This window comes from Eublepharis macularius, chromosome 7 (genome assembly GCF_028583425.1).
Source record: "Eublepharis macularius isolate TG4126 chromosome 7, MPM_Emac_v1.0, whole genome shotgun sequence".
Classification (NCBI taxonomy): Eukaryota; Metazoa; Chordata; class Lepidosauria; order Squamata; family Eublepharidae; genus Eublepharis; species Eublepharis macularius.
The window spans coordinates 72,787,266-72,804,588 of NC_072796.1; the positions used below are offsets into that span (position 1 = coordinate 72,787,266).

A 17,323-nucleotide genomic window follows, 5' to 3' on the forward strand; every position below is an offset into this window, starting at 1 on the left:
CAAATGCAGTCTTGAAGATTTATTGGAGTCAAAGCAATTTGTACTACAATAATTCATTTGACAGCGTCTTAAATAGTAATGGAAAGGGAAAGCAAAGTTAAATAAATGCACAAGTATTGTTATTACCTGTCTCCTTCCTTGTTCCCAGCATTAGCTGAGTTCTGAAGCTTTTTCTGTAAATAGTGGCTTTTTAATAGGCCAAAATTGTAATCCTTGAGAACTTAACTCTGCTTACTAAAATGATCCAATGAATATGCCTTTGTCTTAAGGACTAGCCAAAATATTACTTGCCAACTCTGACACTGCCACTAAAATTCTGAACAGCACTACTCTTGGACCTTGATTTAAAATCCATTCTCTACTACAATTCCCTGGGTGGCCTTGAGCAGGTCATTACATGCCATTATCTATTCATCTGTAAAATAAGAATATTAATGACCTACCTCATTGACTTCTTACTCATTGCTTGTTCTTTCCAAAGATTGGTTGGAAGAGAAGTGCTTACACAGAAGTTTAAATGTAAGGTTAGAGTGCTATTGAAAATGCCTTGAAATTATCACCAGAAATCTAAAACTATATTCATACTTTTCAGTAGCTGTGCTGTCAAAGAGTATTGCTCCTTTCTGCTTTTGTCTTGGATTTCCTTTTCAGTTCAATAAAATATATCCTTTTATACTGTCTGTTTACCTCCCTGAAATACAGTAGCAATCAAGGTATTAGCAGAACCCAGGATGGTTCCACTGAAAGTGTGGGTCTGCTTTGTCCACTGCTGTATGTGTGAGAAATAAGTGATCTGCATATGTATGCAGACTTCCATGCATATATGTTCAGTGTATCTATGATATATTTAGTTTATGTATGAACCACTTTAATGCTATTCACAAGCAAGGGACTTCTAAGGACATGAGAGGATTATCTCATTTAACACCCCCCCCCACTATTTCCTCTTTCTCTTCCCTGAAAGCCCTATAGCTTCTCCCCTTTTCCTGCTGCCTTCCCACCTAGCAGCCAACCTTTATGTGTCCCATCTTCAGCTTTCCCTTCTTCCCTCCTCCTTGCAGGCTGTACTCAAGAAAACTATGGCCCAGTGGTGCAGTGACAGCTGCTAGGACCAATTGCATGGCAGGGAACCTGCAGGGACTTGCAGGAGGTGCCTTACTTTCACCTATATCCCCATCCCTAGTACTAGCTTCAACTGATGTAGTTTATGGTTCTGTGTTCAAACTGGCAAACTTTCAAACTACCTAATTTTCTTACACACACACACACACACACACACACACACACACCATAAAGGGTACTCAGTCTCAACCCATGCAAGTAGATTGCTTTTTCAGAAAAATGTCAGCTGGCATTCAGAGAACGGTCTCTAAGCACTGCTTTCCAAAACATTTTTCTTACATAGAAAGATGGCTTAAGAGGCTTCTATCTGCAAGTCTTCTTGGGTTGAAGTTAATTTTTACCACATACTTATGTAACTGAGAAATAAATTTTTGGACAGTTTTTTTTGCATCTCCAGTCTGTTGACAAGAATGAACATGTATTCTCTACCCTAGCTATGTGAGAATCTGGGGCATCATAGAGATGTGCCAAAGTAATGGGCAGACAGAGAAAGGCTGGAAAAGGTTAACAGAATTTAAGAACATAAATACATTGTTCAGTATTCACATATTACAAAAGTATTTAACTGTCAATAACTTTTAGACATAAAAGTAGTCCCTTGCCATGTCAGCAATATTAGCAAGACAAAAAAATCATGCGTTGTCATCGCACAGTTTCCTACCTACCCAATTTCCAGTTACTTAGATGGATGTCTAAGGGTAGAAATACACTTTACTAAGTATGTAGGGATACTCAGGTGCAGGATTGTATGTTTAGCACTCAATACATGTGCAGGCTATTCTTGCTTGGCGCACGTGAATGCTGCTTTTCTGGGAGCTCCCTTTGTATGCTCGCATTTGCAAGCGAGTCCTTCACTGCGAAAGCAAGTATTGTAGGCTTCTTTGACTTGCCAATGCGCATTTCTTTAAGGAGTGAGAAAGTGTCAAGCTCTGCATTTCAATGAATGGATGTGGGGGCAACTGGAATGCCTTTAGCAGTTGAAGAACTGATATTGAATGTGTGAATGTATTCACATGGAGCAAATTGAAGTGTGACTGTGCACATGAGTACATGGGAAGTTGGAGGAGGAACACGCAAAATAACGTGTATTCCACCCTAAGATGCATAGGAATTTGACATGGGTAGAGTGGGGCCATAACATTCACTCTTGCCAATAAATTTTTAAAATCTGTATCAGCCCAATTCGCAATCAGTTATTTTTCCTTCTGCCCCAAATACTCAAAATGTTCTGGCAAATAAAACCCACTTTATTTTGGAGGAGTTTGTTGAGGCTTCAAGAGAAATTCTGCAGAAGTATGCTTCCCTGTTCCATCAAGGTGTGGTATGATTTGTATGGGAGCCACCCTCTGTAGCTGAACACACCCACGTACTACATGACATTTTAGATACAGATTTAAATGCATTCACTGCTTTAATACTTGTGTTCATATAAATTTTTCTCCAGATGTTAGGTTCTAGAGAAATTGTCATTGTATCCATATAACTATTTAATAATTAACATTTATACTTATATTGCACACACTCAACCCTTTCAGACTCACAGACGTAGAAAAATGGGCAAAAATCCAATAAGATACACAGATATACATCTAAAAATATAACAGTAACTCCCTATCCACCAAGAAACCTCTCAGTTAAAAGCCTGGGTGACAAGGAAAGCAGTACCCTGGCATCTATAACTAGCAAGACAAGGTACCAGGCAAACCTTTGTTGCCAGTTCTGTAAGCAGATGTTGCCATAGAGAAATCTTTCTGTCTACCTTACTTTTGTGGATAGAGGCACAGAAAGAAGATGCTGTCCAGAAGTATTATTGGTCAAGGAAAAGGCAATCTTTTAGGTATCCTTGTTACTACTTGTTAACAATTTGCAGCAAAGATACAGGGTTGGATCTTGTCATTTTTAAATGTTATCTAACCTAGTTCCCCTCCTTCCTACTGCCTCCATCCGATATGCGTTTTGTATGCAGGCTCCATGATCCTCAGCCTTGTTTTCCTGATGGTCCACGGGGACAGCCTCTCTCATAAGCAGAAAAGCTGGCTGAATCCATCCTGCAGTTACTTCTTAAATACTGAAGTGATTGCTAGCTCATACAGAAGTGAGTGTGGCTTCCAGCAAAAAACTTGTCTGGGAGATTAGTATAATAAAAACATTCTACGTTTATATGACATTTTAAGTGTTCTATATATATTTATCTGAGGAATTTAATATTTCATATTCATATTTAGCATAAATGACTTATAAAGAAGGTAGAAATCAGAAACTTTAAGATAGCAGTTCTCACATATATCACAATTCTTTTTTAAAAAATCAATTGAGTTGAAAGATTTACTTCCTAAACAGGCTTATTCTCTGTATATTAAATCATATTTCTTTATGTCTCTCCTGGAACAGGTAGAGAGATCAATGTGTGTGCACATTTGTTAGATCACAAGCACCGATTTGCTGCTTGGAGGTACCCTTGAATTAATTATGAATAACCTTAATGAATAAGAAAAGATCATGAAGACTTTATCAATTCAGTCATGAGGATTTTTTTTTGTTCTGTACTGCAGAGTTTTCAAGCTAGAAATGGAATCACAAATGCAATTGGTTAGAATGGTAATTAAAAATAGTCTAATTTTTGGTGTATTAAGATAAAAAAAAAATTAATTTACCTCTGAGCAAAACTTGTACTGTTGTCCTCAAAGCCATCAGTGAAGGCCATTTCATAGTGTGCTGAAGATGAGGTTAATAATTACTAAGGTTGAGACTGAGGGGATTTTTAATACTCAAGCCCCTTCACCCTCAACTTAAAAGTTATGATGTGTTTGACCTGCTGAATGCACCTATTATAATTCAGTAGACAGAAATTTTATTGTAATTATGGCATTAAAAGTTAGTTTTATCTAACTTAAAAAATTAGATTTCCAGTTTATTTCAAAGGTATCTTTAATTACAGGAGCAATAATATCTTATTTTAATACCAGCACACAGTGATATCTGCCTTTTTCCAACAGAAAAGATCATGGGGTGCATTAAAAGTAAAGAAGATAAAAGTCCTACTATGAAATACAGAACTGAGAACAGTCCAGAACCCCTTGCCCCCCACATCAGCCATTATGGATCAGATTCAACTCAAGCAAACCAGACACCTGCAATAAAGGGATCATCATCAGTTAATTTGAACAGCCATTCTGTGACTCCTTTTGGTGGGCCATCTGGTATGACACCTTTTGGAGGAGCATCATCCTCATTCCCAGCTGTGCCATGTCCATATCCTAGTGGTTTAACAGGTGAGCTTTATTTCAAATGTAAATGTTACTTAATTATTTAATTACTTCATGACTTTGTACTTGAAATCTTGTTATGATGGGAAAATTATTGAAAGCCTTGGCCTCCTGACTCACCTGGGGCTGATTTGCAGGCTGCTGGGTGCAGAGCATAGGGCCAGGGCTGCTGTGGCATCATCCAGGCCTGGGCAACTCCTAGAGGCCCTGTGTGACTGCACAGGAGCCAATGGGTTCAAACTGCCTGGCCAGCCAATTGGAAACGGGCTGGCTGGACCCAGGGGGCAGGCCTGGCCAGTAGACCTGAGCTGAGGAGTCTTCAGTCAGATTCGCTGGGCTGGCTTATTAGAGGGAGCTGCCCGGCCTCCACATGCAGTTGTTTGCAGCCAGCATCCCACCCAGCCTACCCTTCGTTCAGATTAGGGTGTGTGTGCTTCGCAGGGAGGTGCTCTTTGGATCTCTTTTGGAACGGTTATCTCTGGTAACTATTTATATTTCATCAAAACTTGGTGGTTTTGGCATTGGGCATGGATCCTTCTAGAGGTAAACATGCCCTTCGTCCACTGTTTCCTCGTAGCTGAGGATCCGCTTAAGGGATCTTGGAGGTGATGCAGGACAGGGACATGTCCAGCTCAGGAGCTGTCAGAGCACGCTCACTCCCAGGTGACAGGGAACCACACAGAGGCATACTCCCAGGTGGAATCTCATTTGCTGTCATCCCACGGTGCCCCCCTCAGCCGATGAGGGGGTCATCGGCTGGCAGTTGGGTCAGCCAGTCGTTGGATCCATGCCCCATTCAGCACCAAGACTCCTGTAAGCTGTAAGCAATACAGTTGTGGCCTTTTTATCTCTACCAATGATCTCCATGTCTTTGTGGCCCCTGCCCTTACCCTCACTCCTTAAGCTGACCCCACATCTAATACTGCTTTTCAGATAACAACATATTTTTACTTACAGTTCTAAAAGTAGTGCAGTTTTATTATTTATAGAAATAGAGAGCATTAAGGAGTCAGCAGTCATCATTCTTAGTCAGCAATACCAAGATAGACGTATTAGAAAATACCAAACTAAACTGTCTGTAAAATTTCTTTTACATCCACACAACATATTATTTCAAATGCAATTGCAAATTTTAAATGCAGTTGCCCACAAGAACTCACATGGGGCTCTGTCCCTTCTTCCCTGGAGTGTTTATGGGGGAAGGGATTATAGAGAGGGGGGATTGGGGCAGGATGGATGGCAGACTTCAGCTTGCAGAGTGCAGCATGCTGAGTTCTGTTGGGAGGGAGATACGGAGTCTGATTCCAGCCTGAGCTATACAGCATAGGAAAGTGATACTGCCCTTTTCACCTTATTTAGGACAGAATGAGCAACACGCTATGCAGTCCTAATATTCCTGAGAAAAGTGGTATTTTAGATCTGCAGAGCGAGACTTTTTCAGCCCTCAACTTGAGCAGTACAGTGATGGAAGGGAAGTTACCCCTCCTTCTTTCCTGCTATGTCTGACAGAGTATCTTTCCTCCCCACCCCCCTTACTTTAAGCACCATCAGGGATTTTTTTACCTGTTTTAACTGACAGTTCCCATGTATGGTGTTCCTTCATCAGGAAGACTTTTATTTCCCTATTAAAATGCAGTAATATTTTTTCTACATATCTGGGAAGTTCAGAATATGCTGAAACTACTCCTGTCAAAATGGAAGAGTGAACATGTGTTCCAGAATGTTTGTGCTGCTCCCACGTTAGCTGCAAAGCTAATTTCTATGTCTACTCAAGACACCTTTACTAGAGGGGGTGATATCATTTGTAACTTTCTTCCTGAAAACAAAAGCTCTAGTGGATCCCAGAATAGCTAATGGATGTGCAATCCTCCTAGATAGCGTAAGTTTAGCACATATGGGGACCAAGGTGTACTTGTTAGCTGAAAATGGGACATTTTTGCACATAGCTGAGAAGACTTCCTCATAATGACACCACCATTGCAGTATGGAGCAAGCCAAGCCACATATGGGAAAATGAAGGTATTTGCCAGATGGGTTGAGACCTGCCTGCAAGGGAAACAGACACACGTGTTGCAAGTGAACCAGCCTGGTCCAGGGCCAAGGCCAAGCCCAGTCTGCTACGTTCTGGGAGGGTGTCCATGGTTGGGAGTAGCAGCAACGGCAGCTCCAGTGTCACAGGTGCAGTTCACAACCAGATGTTGCATGACCCTCTGATGAGAAAGCGCTCTGCATTGGGATGGTCTTATTCTGCAAGGGAGAAAGTCAAGGGGCTGAGCACTCTCCAGCAACAGGGAGATACGAACACCTAGTCAACCCGACCTGCAGCCACACTTCCTCCTCTGCCACAAGGGGCCCCAGCAGACGGAGTCTAAACAGAGCCCCCAAATGGGTAGCTGTCCCCCCCCATGGCTGCGTCAAGAACTGTTTCCTGGGCAACTGCCTCCATGGCCAGCAGGCACTGCCACCACCACCACCCCTGCAGAGGCTGGCGTTCGGGAGGATTCAAGTGGGGGGGGGGCTGGCACAAATCAGCGAGCCAGGGTGGCTCCTTCTTACCTGTCAGTGCTCCCTTTCCCCTTCCCAAGCTAGGACTCCAGAGCAAGATAACCTGCAAGGGGACATGGGTGGTTGGTGTTAGTCAGACATTCTGGACTTGGCTCTTCTTCCCTTGAGCAAGTGCAAAGTGTTCCCAATTTTCCTTGTAAGTCCCCCCAGTGCACTCATGACCCACCACTGTGAGTACCCACCCTCCCACCTTGTGCGCAAAGTCCCAATGGCAGAGGGCTGCCCGGTAGAGCCTCTGGCCCCCTTCCCACTTACCTGAGTTCATGAACAACACAGCTGGAGGTTATGTAGTGTACCTGGACAGTTAGTTGGGCATGGGGAGGGGGGCTCGCCCACCCCAGAAGCACACGCAGATTAGTCCCTGTGGTAGTTGCCATCCTGTGCCCTGTTGGACCACATGGGCAGAGCTAGGCACCGGACGGGTGGCCCGAGTTTTTCCATTCAATGGGTGCCTATGGGCTATGTCTCTTTTTTCCTTGGCATAACTTGCCACCACTGCAGGGAACGTTCCCAGGCCTGGGGCATTTTGGGAAGCCAACTAACTTGCAGCCCACCCCCTGCCCCACCCCTCTGGCACCAACACGGGAACTTGTGCCACACTTCCACCTCTGTCTGGCCACCAAGCATGCCCACCGGCAGCACCCCGGCAGCAGTAATGCACCTCGGGTGGCCACCAGCGGAGAGGGGGCTACGTCCACATAAGTGCCATTTATGCCTGCATAAGCCTTAGTTATCTTCCTGTGCGCTTTCCACTCCCCCCTCCTCAGGATTACACAGAAACTTTCCACCACCACCCCTCAGGATTGCACAGAAACTTGCTTTCTTTTAAGCTGAATTGATGTCAAGCATTTGAAGGCTCGGTCGATGTGCCCTAGCATAGCTACAGCATTAAATGATTATTTGTAGTATATATATAACTTTGAAATGTTACTAACATGCATATAGTGCCTTCCTAAGCAGAATCACATCATTCTAAGACCAATCATTTCAGTAGATTTTGAAAGGTGTAACTCTGCTTAGAAGTGTGCTGATATCCTTGGAAACAACGAAAATGGAAAAGAGTTGGCTTGTTTCTATAGAAAGTTTTTTATCTTGTGTTTTTGGCAGTTTGGGTACAATTTACAGCAAGCATCTTCTGTTGAGATGATGTTTGCGGTTTGAACTCTTTCTTGAAATGAATTGAGTAGCATTTTAAAACAAAACATAAGCCTTCTGCGTTATCTGCAATATTAAAATATGTCTGTTTGGCAACTTTATGCTGAAGTGGTGAATTTTAAAGAGAAGCTATAGAGCAACCATCTGTAGAAAAATCAATTAAATTTCACATTACAATCCATTTTAACAAACATGGCACTATTGATGTATTGTCGAAGGCTTTCACGGCCGGAGAACGATGGTTGTTGTGGGTTTTCCGGGCTGTATTGCCGTGGTCTTGGCATTGTAGTTCCTGACGTTTCGCCAGCAGTGGCTGAACATAGCCTAACTCAAACAGGGCACAGTATCTTATTCCAGGACACCAAAATACTGGACAACACTTCCAACTACTTTGTCAGACTGCACAGGGAAGCCATTGAAATTCACAAGCATAAGCAAAACTTCAACAGGAAAGAAGAAACCTTAAGAATGAACAGAGCATGGTTTCCAGTTCTGAAAAACACCAGGCTAACAAAACACTCTATACTCAACAATAGCCCTGCAGAGAAGATTAGCACATCAAGTCCCAATCCATATGCAAAAGAACCTCCTCAGGATACAGTGAAGCCTCCCGCCATTAGCATTCCACACCCTGGGAAACTCTTACAGGATGACTCGGCTCAACCCCACCCCTCCTGAGTAGATACTAATGATCTGCCAACATCTTTTCCACACTGTGACACTGAGAGATCTCTGTCTTTTGGTGCTACACCTCTGAAGATGCCAGCCACAGCTGCTGGCGAAACGTCAGGAACTACAATGCCAAGACCACGGCAATACAGCCCGGAAAACCCACAACAACCATGGCACTATTGGTTTTTATCTTTGTTCTTGTCCACCTTTACTGAAAGTTATAATTCACATTATGAGTTTATTTCTGAGACTTGATGAAATGTACTCGTAAATTATCCTATAATATTTGCCATTTGGTTTTCTGTTTAATCCTAACATTAGTGTGATTTCATCTTCTTATACAGATCATGATTTGTTTTTGTTTTGTAGAACTTGGGATGAGAAGTGATAAAAAAAAATCTAAATAATGATGACTGGAATCCAAAGAGCTACTATAGACATGCCTAAAGCACGCTCAGAGAGGGGTTTTTTCCCCCCTTTGAATCTCTATGCCATATTACAAACTGCTTTCAAAATGCTCCTCGGGGCAGCTGTTTGACAAGCACAAGTCCAAGGCTTCCATGGTATAATGATATGATGCTTTGGATTCATGTTATTTTGATGGGTCGATTTTTCCAAACTAATAGGAATGAATGCTTATAATCATAAGATCACATGTCAGCGATATTTAAAATCACTGTGTTTGGATGTTGCAAGTATACAGATGACCTAATACCAATACTGAATACTAAATTGTAACATATTAAGGCCACAGATTTTTAGAAATAAAGGTTTTGTTATGTTTTGTTAATTTTGTTCATAGATTTGCTTAGTTTTCAAAAGTTACTATCAGCATTCCCAGTATAAAATCTGGCCTGTGAATAAATGAGGTGCCTTGAACACTAGTTTCTGTATGAGATGCAACTGTATACACAACCATGAAGTAAGTAATATTTAGGGGGGAAATAGTTACAAAGAGAACTTCACAGTACCATACGCTATTATGCTTTCTTTCATTAGCAGCAGGGCTTTTTTTCAGCAGGATCTCCCTGGATCTGAGATCTGTCACCTCTTAAAAAAAGATCACGTGACTGGTGACCCTGCCCCTAGTGCCCATGCAGCAGTATACACAGCCATACTCTTCCTCGGCCTTTCCCTTCCTCCCTCGCTCCCTCCCTCCCTTTCTCTTTCTTTCCTTGCTTCCTTCTTTCTTTTCCTCCCTCCCTTTCTCTGTCCATGTCTTTTTTTCTTCCCTTTCTTTACCTTCCTTCCTGAGGCACCACTGTCACCTGGCTGGCTGAGAGGCAGGCTGGGGGGGAGAAGAAAGGAAGTAAAAGCCGCCCTCCTGTTGCTCTTCCCACCGCCGCCACTGCACTAAGCAAGGGGTGAGAGAGGCAGCAACGAAGGAGCAACTCAGCGGGGTGCTTCCCCCTCAGCTGCTCTGCAGGGAAAGGGCCCCTGTCCTGCCCACCAACTTCACGGTGTTGCTGGTGGAGGCACCTGCCGAGGGGGAGGAGGAGGAGCACCAGGGGGACAACTGCCACTGCCACCCCCGGTGGAGCCAGGCGAAGAGCCCAGCAGCGTGAGCCACCACAAGCTCCCAGAAGTGATACCATCGTGTGTTTCTGGCGGCACACATGTGCACATGTGATAATAGAGAGATCCACCAACTCTTTTCCCAGAAAAAAAAGCCCTGATTAGTAGTAATCTACTAACACAGGTGCCATGTTTTCCCAGTTAAAATAACTTGATAAAGAATGTGGGGAAGCATAGGGTTTGGGCTGAATCATAGAAGAGCAGGCTTTGCATGTGCTAGAATGAAAGAAGACATCCTTTTGGGTCTGGGTGCCAAAAAAGTTTGAAGATGCTGGCTCATCCACAAATAAAACAGAGGATGAGGAGAGAAACAAGAATTGTACTTGGCCACATGAGCATAGAATCACCCATGTCTGCTGAGCAAAGTAGTCAGCATTCATGCCAGGGTTACCTACTGCTGAATTAGGAGTCTTTACCTTTCCAAACTGAGCTATCTGCTGAAGCTAAAGAGGTTTTCTTTAGTAAGATTCATTCCGTGTAAATATAGACACAGACTCAAATTTTCAAACTTAATTTGTATTTATTTTCATTTATAAGGATTAGGATCACACAGGTGTAATATGAAGTATATATGCTTCATAATTATCTGCTGAAAGATCCAAATTCAGATGATAATTCTGCCAGATTTATACTCCTCCCCAAAACCAGCTCATCTGTCCCACCTCTGATACCACTAGAAATCCATGCATACACATAAGATTTGAATAAAGTATATATACACACACAGAATGCTTTGTGAAGTAACCTAACCAGTAGAATTAACTTCCCAGACTGAATCTGCCAAATTGCTTGCGCTGTTTAGATGCATGTATGTATTCAACCTGTTTAAATGTCACACCCACATGTAGACCTCTGCTAAACTAAGAGACTGGACAGGTATGCTGATGTGTAGGGTGGAAAGATGCAATCTCACTGTATCACAACACATAGGGAACAAAATCAGGATATATGTCATACACTCTGGACAAAGACAATATGGGTTTATAGTATCACATTATCCCTGCATTTATGACTATTTAAATAAATGTAGGATCTGTCTTTGAAACATTAAAAAATATCTGCATTAAGGATAATAGAGCAGGACTCTCCATTCATATTTCAGTAGATAGATCTCCAAGTCTTTAAAATGTGACATTTTACTATTTTTGTGATCCACTCTTTTGCAGCAAACAGTTTTTAATTGCTGGTCTCATGCTACACAAAGAATGGTTTTCTTTAAGAGTAAATGGGTTTTTTCTGTAATGTTTGAAGTGCAGTGGGTTCTGAACACACATAATAAACATGCATCTAGGACACTTCACAATTCATGTCTTTTGGGAACAATATATACCTTGTGTTTTCAGCCATGTGGTGTTGATGTCAACCCATGATAGAAACTTGTATATAGTATGAAAAACAGCTCTCACATACTGTGACGGACTTCCTGTATGGAAGGCCTGCATTTTGTTCTTTAAAGTGATGAGGAAAACCAAGCAATATTTTAGTTGGAAATATTTACAAAAATTCTTACCATTTAGCAAGACCACTAAAATCTAGGTCTGATGAAATTTTAAAGTTCAGATCCATAAACAAGATCATATCAATTCTGGAAAAAAACCTGATGAACTGCTTTTTTGGATTTCATGTACATTTGATTCATGTGTCTAATATATTTAAGAGAATACTTAAAAATAATTATCAGATCTTTCTTTTTCTTAAGGTGGTGTTACTGTTTTTGTGGCCTTATATGATTATGAAGCCAGAACAACAGATGATCTTTCATTCAAGAAGGGTGAACGGTTCCAAATAATAAACAACACGTAAGTCTTCTTGCCCAGGAGTGGGCTTGAACTAACTAGATCCTTCTGCATGCTTTATGTTTGCACTGCAGTTTCAATAGTGGAATGGAATTGGGAGGGTGAGCAATATAGTGGCCAAGTTGGTAGATGATACCATGATAAGCTCTATGAGGATTTCTTTAAACTGAGTGAGTGGGAAATAGCATGGCAAATGAAGTTAATTGTATCCTAACTTTCAATATGTTGATGGGGTTTGAACTGGCTGAGAGTAAGAGGGAAAGAGATCTTGGAGTTTAGTAGAGAACTCAATGAAAATGTCAGCACAGTGTGTGGCAGCAGTGAAAAAGGCAAACTCTGTGCTAATTGAAAATTAACCAGCCAATAATGTAATGCCCTGTATAGATCTATACTGAGTCCTCATTGAGAGTACTGTGTGCAGCCTGGTCACTGTATCTAAAAAAGGATATTGCAGAGCTGGAAAAGTATAGAAGAGGACAACCAAAATGATTAAGGGGTTGGAGCACTTTTCCTTTGAGGTCTGTGACTTAAATTTAGAAAAGGGATGATTAATAGGAGAGAGAACATCAGGGGAAGCCCTTGGCCTCTATGCCGCGTTTGTTGAGCCCTATGTATTTATTGAGAATTAGAATAACTTCAAAATATTACAGTAATTTTTAACATTCCTTCTTCTAAATGTAAATGATATCCTTCTAGAGCAGAACAGAGCACTGACATTCTTTTGTGAATGTCTCTTTACTAGTTACAATGTGATGCCTTTGCAATTATGTTTGCTCATATTCAATGTTAACTATTCTTGTTTTCCAGGGAGGGAGATTGGTGGGAAGCAAGATCTATAGCAACAGGAAAGAGTGGCTACATCCCAAGCAATTACGTTGCTCCTGCAGACTCTATTCAAGCAGAAGAGTAAGGCATTATTGCATTCCTCATCAGCAGTTTTACCCAGAATTTTCTGATAGATACAAGCAGAAAAAATTATAGGTTGACACCAGTATAAGCGTCTGTAAGAAAAAAATGGAACTCATATAATCTCCTAACATATATTGATTGTATTTAAACATGTTTTCAGTAATATATATGGGTGTTCGAAATATTTTACATGGTAATTAAAGGAAGCTTATTCCAAATCCGGTGTTTGCTGCTGCAGCCTTTATCAGCTAATCATAGTCTTCAGATATTTAGAGCTAAAGCATTCATTTATGCCATTTTCACTGTCTTTCAGGGTTCTATTTTGAGGTAAACAGGCTTGCATTGTTCTTATGTTCCAAGTATAGTGGTGCTGACTGATCTATTTGAATTGCATTTAAATCTCAAAGGCCAGCTGTGGGAATACTGGTGATTCTAATGCTATAGTTTCAAGCAAAGGGTTTTTCATACCTTCTAATTGTACAGCTGGCAACATGATTACTCCTGTTCCCTTCGAAGCTTTAGAATTCAATATACCATCACTGGCATATAGTCAGAGGTAATGGTATTTAAGCACTTACAATACACCATGCTCTGGGCTAGAAATATACTTAAGAGATCGTCAAACATTGTGTTTAGTGGATATTCTTTTGGATACCATAGGTCAGATATCCTAGATGCCTGCACTGATTCGTTATTTCTAACTTTAATATCTATATCCTCCACATTGCCCTGGAGCGTGGAAGCAAGAAGAGCCCTAAAAGGAGCTCTCCAACTTCTAAGTGGCTGTCTAAACCAGCTGATGGAACAGATTGATGCTACAGTTGTAACTTTATGTATGATTGAGCACCATCTACTAGATGTTGTAAGAATGTAACTTGAGGTTAAGTCATCACGAACATGCTACATATGCCTTTGTCTGTGTTTCAGAATGGTCCACAGGAATTCTAGATTCATTGCCTGTAGCCAGGAGAGGAGCAGCCAGGACAATAGGAAGCATCTTGTGATTTAGGCACTGTCCAGAATGTTGAGCTTGTTTTTCCTGCTGTTAGGTGCTTTCAACTGGGTTTGTTTTTATTTTGCACAGAATTTTAAGGAAATTAAATTCATCTGAATGTACTGGGTCAGTTTTCAGATGGGTTAAAAATATAATTTGTCAAAGATGACTTTGCAGCAACATATTTATTAGGGCGCTTGGATGTATATCATTCTAGTATATATTAGTACCTTAGTGCTAGATTCGAGTCCGGTGACCTGTTAAAAGACAAACAAGTTTTCCAGACCTGAAGAAGGGAGCTTTGAGTCTTAAAAGCTTATTCCCTGCCACAGTGAAAGCCCCATTGGACCTGATTTTAGACACAGTGATGTAGCAAGCTAGTTATTGATGTATTGTTATGAGACTTCATATTTATATTATTATAGGGTTTAGTGTATATTGTGATAGGATGTCTTGTTCGTTAGCCACCTGGGGTGTTCTTTTAACAGAAAGGTGGAATATAACTAAATAAACAAATACATAAATTATATGAGTCTATTTTGTATTACACTGCCTTTGCTCTTTTGAGTAAAGTATAGCAACAGAATATTTTTATTTGAATATTCTAGATGGTATTTTGGTAAGATGGGGAGGAAAGATGCAGAAAGATTGCTTTTGAATCCTGGAAATCAACGTGGTATTTTCTTAGTTCGAGAAAGTGAAACCACAAAAGGTATGTGTGTCCCTTTTTAAAAAACATCACAATACAAAAGTCATTTAGAATATGTTGGTAGAAGCAAAACTTTAAACTGTTTCTTTTTCTAGGTGCTTATTCCCTCTCTATACGTGACTGGGATGAGGTTAGAGGTGATAATGTGAAACACTACAAAATTAGAAAACTTGACAACGGTGGATATTACATAACAACGAGAGCACAATTTGAATCTTTGCAAAAGCTGGTCAAACACTATACAGGTAGGTCTTAGGTCTCTAATTTGCAATTTCGTATGTTGCTGTGGAAATGAAAATAGAATGTATCTCTAAGTATATATGTTTTAAAAAGATTATGAAAAAGATTATGAAGCATGCTTTTAGTTGATAAAAGAAATTGAATGGATTATTTCTGTTTGTTTTAAAATTTGTGACTGTAAAAAAAATCCCTTACCTTGATGGCCCAGGCTGTCCCGATCTCTATATCTCAGAAGCTAAGAAGGGTCAGCCCTGGCTAGTACTTGGATGGGAGACTGCTATGCAAAGGCAGGTAATGACAAACAACCTCTGATTGTCTCATGCCTTGAAAACCCCATTGGGTCAGCATAAGTTGACTGTGACTTGACCACACCTTATACACAATGACACATGTTAAAATAAATAAAAACATTTTTTCTAATTACCAGAGCATGCTGATGGCCTGTGTCATAAGTTAACAACTGTGTGTCCCACTGTAAAACCTCAGACACAGGGTTTAGCAAAAGATGCCTGGGAAATTCCTAGAGAATCCTTACGGCTTGAAGTGAAGCTGGGCCAAGGATGCTTTGGTGAAGTATGGATGGGTAAGTGTACCCAACTGGAGAGGTCATAATTCAGTATTAGAAAACATATTTTACGTGCATGAGATCCTGGTATCCATCCTTGGCATTTCCAGTTAATAAAGGAGCAGGGCTGGGAAGAACATTTGCTTGAGGCTGGGAGACCTGCTGCCAATCAGAATAGATACATTCATGGGCTCATATGATGTGGAAAATGTATTGTTATAATTCTTCGAATTTTAAAAGGAGGAAAGGAGCATTTTAGATAGCAATTGGTAGACCTTTGACTAAGGTTGTATCTTGTAATCCACTTCCTATATTGTTTATAGTATACCTTGCCTTAGATAGTTTGTTGTTTGCATTTTTCTCTAATTCTGTAATCCTAGCCCTATTACATTGTTCATTGGCTGTCTTATGCCATTTAACTGCACTGTTTCATATCCCTGAATTTCAGTAAGAAAGATGGACTGTAAATAAGGTAAATAAATACTGTAACTAATAATGTAATACTATGTTTCTCAAGGAACATGGAATGGAACCACAAAAGTAGCAATCAAAACACTAAAGCCTGGTACAATGATGCCAGAAGCGTTCCTACAAGAAGCTCAAATCATGAAGAAATTAAGACATGATAAACTTGTTCCACTTTATGCAGTTGTATCTGAGGAGCCAATCTACATAGTCACTGAATTCATGACGAAAGGTACATGTTCCTTATTGTGTGGCCATCAAAGATATGTAGAAAAGTTAATATTTTTGTCACATTTGTTTAGTTTGTGATTGCTCATTTAGGTATAATAGATTATGCAACTGCAATCTCAAGTATTCTAAATCCATTGACATCAATGTATGTAGAAAGGTGTAACTGTTTAGAATTGAGCTGTAAATTTCTTATCTGAACAGATTCTTCAAAGTACCTGTATGATTTTTTTTGTCACAGATAATTTGCTGATAAGGCAGTCATATTCCATTTTTCATTCTTGCCACAATTTTACTAATTCTGCTTGGAATTCATTAGTGAAAACATCCAGGAACCAGCTGGCAGGTGTTTAGGACAGTGACATTGCAGCACTGGACTTTGGAGAGGCAGCATAAAAATCTCCTAAATAAATACTATTTATACATAAAATAAATATTAAGTAATAATAGTATTTGAAATGAGAGCCAATGTTTCGTGTTGTATGTATGAAGAAACCTGAAACACGCTTCAGGCTTTTGTGCTCCCTTCTCATGCTGTGAGCTAAAATTTATCATGGTTCATGAGGAATGAGCTCCCACAAAGCGCTGGTTTGTGAACCACGAAGCGGCCAGGTTCGTGATGAACTTCGGTTTGTATTTCGGTTCATGCCCGCCTCCACAGTGTACACACGAGAGAGTGAGCATATGAAAAAGATACTGAAAGCTTATGCATTCAGACATGTAGTAGCAATTGGGACTGTTTTAAATCCCTTTATTTCCTTGTTTATTAAAGATGTAGTAACTGCTTTTGTACATATCCTAGTAATCCTAGTAATCCATCCCAACCATATGTACATTGTACAACCATATGTATACATTGTACTTATAATGCATATCTGATGTAGAATTGTTTCATGAAGCAGTAGAAGCTCTCGTTTTGGCACCCCATCTTCAACTGTTAAATTATAGTTGTTGCAAATTCTTAAGGTGAAAGAGTAAATAGCGTTGTATTGCTTTGTCTATGTCTTTCATGTTGATTCTATCAAAATTTCATTTTTGAAATGTGTTGGTGGCAACAGCAAT

General features: G+C 40.4%; 1 protein-coding gene across 1 annotated transcript in view; it reads left to right on the forward strand.

Moving 5' to 3' along the window:
• The window catches only part of YES1 (YES proto-oncogene 1, Src family tyrosine kinase), a 69,383-nt gene that overhangs the window by 36,704 nt on the left and 15,356 nt on the right, over window positions 1-17,323 (forward strand). The window contains exons 2-8 of the mRNA XM_054984674.1: window positions 4,119-4,394; window positions 12,055-12,154; window positions 12,959-13,057; window positions 14,663-14,766; window positions 14,859-15,008; window positions 15,431-15,586; window positions 16,086-16,265. Of these exons, the coding sequence (XP_054840649.1) occupies window positions 4,127-4,394; window positions 12,055-12,154; window positions 12,959-13,057; window positions 14,663-14,766; window positions 14,859-15,008; window positions 15,431-15,586; window positions 16,086-16,265 (1,057 nt within the window). The 5' untranslated portion in view covers window positions 4,119-4,126. The remainder of the gene's footprint in view (window positions 1-4,118; window positions 4,395-12,054; window positions 12,155-12,958; window positions 13,058-14,662; window positions 14,767-14,858; window positions 15,009-15,430; window positions 15,587-16,085; window positions 16,266-17,323) is intronic.